Genomic DNA, 9,544 nt, shown 5'->3' on the forward strand with positions numbered 1-9,544 from the left:
AAAAAAGACCATGAGATAAAATTAAAACAATGGCATTTTCTATTTTCAGAAAGCTTCTTAAAGAACCTGTCTTCTCAAGAGCTTAAATAATCTCCACACTGGAAGGCTCATCTAAATACTCTGTCTAGTCAGAATGTGTTTATCTTCAGATGGCTGCCAAGGCCTTTCTGATTTGCCCCTGCTCACCAACTCTCTGATCTCATCTCTTACTACTCCTCCCAACACTGTCACTAAGCCATCACAAACTATGAGGCTGAACCACATGGTATTGCTAATATTCTATTTTGACTTTCAAAAATGGTAATTTTATATGGTGTAGCCCACTGGTCCTCAATAGGGGGCGATTTTCATCGCCAAGGGCCATTTGGCAATGTCTGGAAACATTTTTAGCTGTCACAGCTTGAGGAGGGTAATGCTTCTACTATCTCGTGGGTAAAAGCCAGGGATGATTCTAAACATCCTACAACAGCCCTAAACAAAAAGAAATTACCTGGCCCAAATCTTCGATAGTGCCACTGTTGAGAAACCCTGGTTGAACTTAATATGACAATCTTATCTCTCATCCCTATGCACAGAATATTCTTCCCCAATTCCCTTCATCTGACTTACTGTTGGTCATCTTTAAAGTCTTACCTTGAATGACACTTCTGGGAGACCTCCTCTGATCCCTAAGTCTGGATTAGGTGTCCTTCTGATATGATTACATAAAACTTTCTCTCTATCTTATCACTTATCACATTGTCCGACAACCACTTTACTTCCTTGCCTCTGACTGCGATCAACTTGAGGACAGCAATCTGTGTCTATCTAGTTAATACCTGTATCCCAAACGGCATGTACAGTGCCTGGCACATTAAGGGTTCAGTAAATTTTTCTTAAACAAATGATCGAATGAAGACACAGAGAAGACATGTACCTCTCAGTTAAACTGACAAGCACCCAGTTGAAGCAAATTGACAAGAAAATGATGGAGTTACTGGACGGGGATGAAACCAGAAAACTGATGACCTGAATCTGAATTCAGCTAAAGCCCCTTTCCAAGCCCCTTCACCCAGGGTACTTACATATACCGGTTGTTTCTCTGTCTTCAGGCCCAAGACTACAAGAGGCACACCACCAAACCAGCGAATACCTGGCAGAAGAAAGAATGAGAATTCTTCTTAGAAGGCCTATGCTGCTATAGGACCTACAATCTCCAGCTTAGTGTAATAATTTTGCATAAAAGAAATAATGAAATAAATAGTAGTTGATTCTAAGGAAGGTAAACATCTTATAAGAAGCAGCCATTTGTTTTTCAGACAACAAACATTAAAGTAAAACGACCAAATATTTAAGAAGGAGAGTAAAGAGGCCAAATGATTTGGCTTCTTCTACTCCATAAGGCTAAATGTATGGTCGCTTCCCATACTAAACTCTAACCACACCCCTTTCTAAGGAGGGGCACAGGAAGCAACAGATCAGTAATTTAAAAAAAACAGTTGCCATCAAGTTGGTTCTAACTCAAGGCAACCTCATGTGTGTCAGAGCCTATAATACCAACTGGCTATTTCCAGGTTACCAGTTGACTCCGACTAATCGTGGCCCCACGTGTATCAGTGTAGAACTGTGCTCCACAGAGTTTTAAATGCCTGATTTTTTTCGGAAGTAGATCACTAGTCCTTTCTTTTGAGGCACCTCTAGGTGGACTTGAACCTCCAACATTTCAGTTAGTGGCTCACTGCATTAGCCATTTGCACTACCCAGGAACTGTCAAATCAATATTTATTAATCTCTAAGCCCTTTCCATAGAAATTGCTATTAATCAAAAAGATCTATAAAATGTGTCTGACAAAGTGAGATGTTACATCTTTGTCTAACCTTCAAAATCAACATTTAAGTGATGTTGCAATCAGAATAAACGTGAGAAATCAGTTAAGACACGGGCTCCACATGAAGAGTATAAATGAAGCCAACATTTAAGCACTTACTATGTGCCAAGTGCTATAATAAAGGTAGCTTCATTTAACTAACACACCACTGTTGAGCTAGGCATTATCCTCTCTACTTTAGTAGATGAGGAACCAGCCACTCAGAGACTTGTTAAAGTTGCACAGCTAGTTAGCCACAGAGTCAAAATTTAAACTCAGTTCTCTGACTCCAAAATTCATTCTCTTTCCATTAACTGAGAAGTTGCTTCTTTTCACAAGAAGAACCATATTGACTATGACAGTATAACCTTAGTCCCTCAAGTTAGAGAACATTGTTGGCTTGTACATAACCCTTTCAAGACCCAATAATATTCTGCTTGGAATTTTTTTTTTTTTTTTTTTTGATACCATGTATTTTCATTAAAGGAAGCATGCTGAGTCATGGGGTATGTTTAAATTTTTGGTTGGTAATATGGATTTTGAGAAATATTATGTGCGAATACATCTGACCACAGAACTCAAGGGTTTATTGAGCACCATGATTGGTGGGCACCTGTCTTTCCCACCAGACCTGGGTGGCAGGATATATTGCAGGTTGCCTTCCATTCGGTTACACTGGGCACCTCTGGTTTTCCCAATATGACACACACAAAAAAGCAAAACTCACCAGGGCTCCTTAACTATCACATCGGAAACCATAAATATGCTTACAAGGCTTATCTAGCTGTACAAAAGCCAAAAGAGTCAAAACTTTTACCCAGTCACACTTCTTGGATGCACTACCTCACATTTAAGCCTGATACCCCAGCTATTCTGCTTCAATGAACAATTTCTTTCACCTTTCACCATTACACAAGACTCCCCTGGAGGGCAGCAAATACTTTTACTGGGAAAAGCAGGATCCCAAGAAACCTGAGAGCCAGGAAAAATGGGTGGGAAACCATCATCCCACGGATCCTGAAAGGGATTTATTAACTTCAATTTAACTGGTATCCCTCTCATCTACTATTAAGAAGGAACATGCACCTGCAAAATAGTTGAGGAATCTATCTTCTCTTCCAAAGATGTCCGATGGTTTTATGATAGTGACTTCTGGAAATGCATCTCTCACTTCTTTCTCTCCAACAGCCTAAATAAACAACCAAAAAAACAATTCCAACTGCTGAGATGAGTGAACAAAGCTCCCATTCTTTCCACTATCAGGACCCTACTTGTGTTTCAAAGAACATACTATCTGCCAGATTAAGGTAATCGTGTTATTCATAAAATTTACACAAAATTTTTAAAAACATACAAAAATGTCCTGCACTTTACAGCTTTTGTTGGGTTTCTGCAAATTTTTATTCTAAGGAAACTTACACTAAAGGAGGAGAAAAATCAGAGTAGAAATTTTGCAGCCTTCATTTTTCCTTCTAATCACAGATTCTCTAGTTGGTGTCAACAAGCTAGCAGCGCACCAAAGAAAGGAGAGGGAGGTGGCAGTGGGCTAATAATGGAAGTGGCAGCAGTATATACCTATCCAGAGGTGGTCACAGGTAGAATCACTGGCCTACCCAATCTCCAATGCTGCAACATCCCTGCTTGTTATCATCTACTAATCTTAGGCCTCTCAGTTCCTTGAGCTTCTCAACTCCAATGACCTCCTCTTCACTCTACTTCTGCCACTCTAAACAGTCACACCACAGATCATATCAACACTTGAAAGTGTCCCTCCTCTGAAAAACTAAATGAAAACATCCTACTCTCAGATGACAAGCTCCTATGTCTCTAGCCTGCTCATCCTTTGTTCACCTGTTCCTGAAATATCTGTTCCTCAACCTTATCTGGAAGTCTAGTCCACCAACTCTGCTTTCTCCCTTTATCAACCTCTCTGTATTCCAGATTATAGATTCCATGGCCCATCTTTTCAATCACTCTTTTACCAACACATTACCTTCCCCCTTTGTCCTTTACTCTACCCACCAGGCAAAATCCCAATCCTGGAAGAACCCCATTAGACATGGTCTTTTCAATCACCTCATATGCGTGCAAAAGTTGGATAATGTAAAAGGAAAAGAGAAGAATCGCTGCATTCCAACTGTGGTGTTGGCAAAAATATTGAATATATGATGGCCTGCCAGAAGAACAAACAAACCAGAATGTTCCTTAAATGCGAGGATGGCAAGAATTCTACTTGCTTACTTTGGACACATCATCAGGAAAGATCAATTGCTAGAAAAGGACATCATGTTTTGGTAAAGTAGCAGGCCAATAAAAATAGAGAAACCCTCAATGAGATGGACTGACACAATAGTTGCAACAATGGGCTCAAACATACCAACAAAAATGAAGATGGTGCAGGACTGAGCAATATTTCATTCTGTTATACGTAAAGTCGCCATCATTTGAAGGCAACTAACCACACCACCACCTTGCCCTTTTCCCCTTTACTCCACTCACCAGGCAAAAATCCCAATCCTGGAAGAACCCCATTAGCCAACTTCTTTGAGCCATGCACTCCCACTGCCTTCAGCAGCTGGAGGAAAATGAATAAAATTCGTAAACTGGTACCATTATAAATTCATGGCACCAATTTTAACTGGACCATCAACATTTCCCAGAAATACTGTTTTCCCCCTCTACTTAATTTACTCTTCCCTATGACAATTTCAAACATTTTCAATTTTCTTTGAATTTCAGAACTCCTTTTCCTTCCTTTTCCCTTCTAACTCAAAGAGAAATTATAAACTGACAGAGAAAAACCACCTCAAGTTCCCACCATCAAATCTACAAACTCAGGTGGTGATGCATGCACTTCTCCTTTCTTATCACAACAGAGAAGTGACAAGCATTGGAACTCACCTTCTCTCACTTTCTCAGAACCTGCCCAACTTACTCTCTCCTATATCTTCAGTCTCACTCTCTTTACCAGCTCCTCCCACTAGCATTAAACTATGTCAAGATCTTCTATCTTAAAAGAAAGAAAAAAAAATTTCTAACTCCACATCCCTCTCTAGCTATCTACCCTCTCTAACTCTTCTTCCTCTTGCCAGCCAAACTACTGAAAAATATTGTCTACCCTCATAGTCCCCACTGCCTCAGCTCCCACTCACTTTTCACTCACCTGTAGTCTGGATTCTGCCCCACACTTGCACTGAAATTATTCTTGATAAGGTCACCAATGACCTCCACATTAATAGATCCAAAGGTAACTTTACAGTTCTCATCTTACTTTTCTTCTCAGTAGCATTAAATACAAGGAACCACTCCCTCCTTCCTGCAACACTGTTGTCCCTTGGCTTCTATAACATCATACTCTCCTGGTTTCCCTCCCACCTCTCTATGTCCACTTCTTCTTAGTCTTTTTGTTGTTTTTTACAGGTGTGCCCTCCTCTACAAGTCCACTAATCATTGGTATTCCTCTAAGTCCAGTCCAAGGCCCTCTTTTCAGTTCTATACTTCTTCACTAAACCATCCTGCTCTCTCCCAATGCTGATCACTCCCAAACTTACATCTCCAACCCGGACCTGAGCTCCAGGACCATAAATCCCATTCACCACTGTTACCTGGCGATTGACATGCATCTAAAATGCAACCAGAGTCCAAAAGTGGATCACCATTTTCCATTCTCCCTAAAACAGTCTTTGTCAATCTTTGCTGCACATTGCAAGTACCTAAGCAGAGTTAAAAAATACTGATGCCCAAGTGCCACCCCCAGAGGCTCTGTTTTAACTGGTCTGGGGTGCAGCGTGGTCATAAGGATTCTTTAAAACTCTCTCAGTGATTCTAATGTGCAGCAAAAGCTAAGAACCACCACCCTAAAGCCTATTCCTTCTCAAGTGTTTCTTATCTTAGGAAGTAGTACCACCATTCACTTAGTGGCTTAGGCCAGAGGGCTGGACACCTTTGGCTCTTCTCTCTGACTCTTCTCTCTCACCACTGACCCCTCCTCCCTTTCAAACAATTATGAAATTCAGATAATTCTGTGAGTGCTAGGGCAGAAATGTATGCATGCACATGCACTCCCTCCCTTGCTCTTACTCTTGACAATGTAGTATGCAAATGTGACACCTGAACATGCTGACAGCCAGCTCTGTGACTATAAGAAACAAAGCTTAAAAAAAGAGACAGTCATATCTGCGAGAATCAGAGAAACGAAGCTGGGGCCCTGATAAACCCTGGCACCAATCGGTGCCTAATGTTCCTACCGCTGGATGTTTTCAGATATGTGGGCCTAAAAATTCCCTTTGTTTAAGCCAGCTTGCATTGGATTTTCTGATACTAACAATATTAACTAATAGGCGCTCCATTTCCCCTATTATGTGCTCCTACGGCACAGTTTACTACTTTGCAACACTTGGTGCACCTGAAATTATTTTCCTCAATGGACTAGAAACTTGATGGGGGCTAGGACCCTGTCTGCTTTGTTCACTACTCTATCCCCAGGGACCCCTAACACAATACGTGGCACATAGCAGGTGCCTAATAAATAATTTTTTAGAATAAATTAATGCAGTAGGCCAAAAAATCAGAGCCATTGTCAAGGAACACTGTTGTCCTTATCAAGCTGACCCAAAACAGGCTCATTCTGGCAGAAACCAATTGCTAATGGCAGTCCCAGACACTGCAATTCCTTCTGCGTCCCTGAAAATAAAGACATGTCAGGTTACAGACTGACTCCAAACCAGAGTGGTCAATCCCTAGGTATGATCTAGAATACAATGGAGTTTCTGCGAGTACAAAAGTACTATGTGAGCAGCCATGTCCCTTGCAAATATTTATCCCTTTCATCCTCAGCCTTCACATCATCCATTTAAGAGTGGCATAAAACCATGAATGCGTAAGGGACAGAGCAAAGTGGTTCTTTAACCTTGGTAGGTGACACAGGTATGAGTCTTCTAGCAGGAATCATACTCTACTTTTTTACGATGTTTACTGTGTAATTCTTTTATGCCCCCGAGAAACTTTTAAGTATTTAAGGGAAGGTAATAATATGGTTTACCCATCTTTGAAGCCACTTAGCACAGTTCTCTGCAAACAGAAAGCACTCAACCAAAATGTCAGAACACATACTCTTCTAGTTCTGAATATGGAGAATTAAAATTCTGAATATGTCAGTGAGAAACCCTTGACACTTAAATCATGTCTCAAAGGAGCCAAGAAACTCTTGCTCTGTGAACCACCTCCCAAATCAATATGTTACTTACTTTATTTCTCAGATATCTAGAAGGACTTTTAATATCAGCATTAAGATGAGACACATGAATCAGTCTTTCAACTCCAGCTTCCTTGGACACTTGAGCAATTGCTTGGGGAATCTTCACAAAGACATCATCATAATCAAAGTTTCTGGAAGAACAAAGAAGAGATCAGTTAAGAACACCAAAATGACTCAGGATTTCAAAGTTTTCTAGGATAAGCAGGTGTTCTTAAGTGATGAAATTCATAACAGTTAAACTTTAGAACAGCAGTGACTTAACCCAAAGCCCAAATTAATGTTTCTCTTGTTGTTAATTTTATATAGGTCTGCTCACTGTCATTACTATACATAATTTACCCTGGTGGTACAGTGGTTATGAGCTCGGCTGCTAATCAAAAGGCTGGCAGTTCGAATCCATCAGCCGCTCCTTGGAAACCCTATGAAGCAGTTCTACTCTGTTCTACAAGGTCGCTATGAGTCAGAATCAACTCGACGGCAACGGTATAAGTTACAAATCCATCATGTAGCATATTCTGTGTCTTCCAGGAATCCTGAGGCTGAGGCTCTTTATAAAACCTGGGTGCAGTGGCTGGGAAGACTGTGTTGGGGAGCAGGGAGGGGAATCACTTCTTATCCCCACACCTTAGTTTCCTCAGGGGTAAAAAAAAGACACTAAAAAAATCAGTCACTAATTCAATTCAACAACATTAACTAAATGCTCACTCTGCACAAAACACTGTATCAGTCACTATAGGGGATACTTATGACTAGATGACCCTCCAGTCATCAAAGAACTCGTAAAATACATGATGACACAGACACATATGTAAGTAAGTTTAAGTCCAACTTTAATCAATGCTATAAAAGAGGTGTGAACAAAGTGTTGTGGGACTATAGGGGTAAAACATTATTTTCTGATAAACAACCCACACAAAGGCTAAAAAGAACTGCTCAAACCAGTAATCATGCCATTTTCAATTAGCAATATGGAGAATATATCTAGAATACTGTCCAGATCTAGAACCAGTGTTCATCAAAGAACAGTGGAACAGGCAAAATCCTACTTCCTAACCCAATCCCAGAGGGACAGATCCAGGCACAGGTCCAATGTGGGTCATTCTATCAAGCTGATGACACCAGCCACACTGACACAACCCACTGGCTTTCTATGAGCAGCAGACTTAATGCCAGCTAGATTTCCTGGTGGCACAGTGGTTAAATAGCTCAGGTGCTAACCAAAAAGTCAGCAGTTTGAATCTACCAGCTGCTCCTCAGAGAAACCCTACGCGGCAGAACCGACTCAACGCAATAGGTTTGGTTTGATTTTTTTAAGATACCAACAAGATACCTTAAGGGGTCACTGGGTTTGTAAACGGTTGTTCAATCAGCCCATATTGATGGACTAATTGAAAACGTCACCACAATGCCTGGCATAGTGAAAGCGTCCAATAAATGTCTACTGAACCATAACAATTATGCGGACAAGAAATAAGAGTCAGAGACTTACCTAGTTTCCCATTCTCGCCCAACAAGATTGATGACCACATTGCTGTGCTCCACTGCTCTTCGGATAGAATCTTTGTCTCTTCCATTCCATTCCTGTAACAGGAGTAGCTAATCAGATGAAAACATAACGGTGCACCCTGCATGTAACACTTCTGTAGCTCTCCCAGGCAAGCTTCAAAATGAGCCACCTGTTATAGTCAAAATATGGAGCCATTTTGTACAGGCTCCACTTGTTACAACAGAAATGATTTTGAGGTCTCAAATACCCTTCTGATTCTCTGACTCTTCTGAAGACAAACAAGTCAAAGCACATTTTACTCAGGTAATCAAGTGACGGAACTAGAAAAGAGGCTGTTCATTTTTAATGGAGCATATAAAATGCCAAGGGTGAGAGAGGAAGAATCCAAGATGACTCAGGTTGGAAGAGCTTGCAGCACAACTGCATGAATGGCCCTAGAGCAGTGCCTGGAGAAAAGAAATCAAAAGTAAACCAAATTCCCAGGGTAAGGTCCAGAAGGCACAGTCAGGTTGGTAAACCAAGTGGCTGTTCAGATAGCACTTTCCAACAGAGACTAAAGAGAGGAAACAGCACCCTATACCTGAAAGGTCCCTCCTTCTAAAAAATAAACAACAATGATATAATGAAGTCCCTCTGCTATACCCCCCCCATACTTCCCCTTTCCTAATAATTATTGTAATCAAGTTATGCATTTAACATCTATATTCCCTGTTAAAACTATAAGCTTTCTGTGGTCTTGTTCATCAAGACATCCTCAGAGCTTAGCTCAATGCCAGGCACAAAGGAGACAATAAATATCTGCGGAAACATAGAATAAATGTTATATGTTTCAATTCCAATGATTTCACATTTGTAAGCTAGTCAAAGTTTTCACCTATCACTTGTGAAGTACTTTAATTCTGAGATGACAGGTGACCAATAAACTTAAGTCAC

The 9,544-nt window shown here is 40.7% G+C and overlaps 1 protein-coding gene across 1 annotated transcript in view; it reads right to left on the reverse strand.

Moving 5' to 3' along the window:
* Positions 1 to 9,544, reverse strand: part of NDUFA9 (NADH:ubiquinone oxidoreductase subunit A9) — a 37,074-nt gene that overhangs the window by 18,577 nt on the left and 8,953 nt on the right. Inside the window, exons 4-7 of the mRNA XM_023735662.1 lie at positions 8,594 to 8,685; positions 7,094 to 7,235; positions 2,934 to 3,036; positions 940 to 1,132 (exon numbers count right to left, since the gene is read on the reverse strand). Coding sequence (XP_023591430.1) covers positions 940 to 1,132; positions 2,934 to 3,036; positions 7,094 to 7,235; positions 8,594 to 8,685 — 530 coding nt within the window. The remainder of the gene's footprint in view (positions 1 to 939; positions 1,133 to 2,933; positions 3,037 to 7,093; positions 7,236 to 8,593; positions 8,686 to 9,544) is intronic.

This window comes from Trichechus manatus, unplaced genomic scaffold (assembly GCF_000243295.1).
Source record: "Trichechus manatus latirostris isolate Lorelei unplaced genomic scaffold, TriManLat1.0 scaffold00081, whole genome shotgun sequence".
Taxonomy (NCBI): Eukaryota; Metazoa; Chordata; class Mammalia; order Sirenia; family Trichechidae; genus Trichechus; species Trichechus manatus.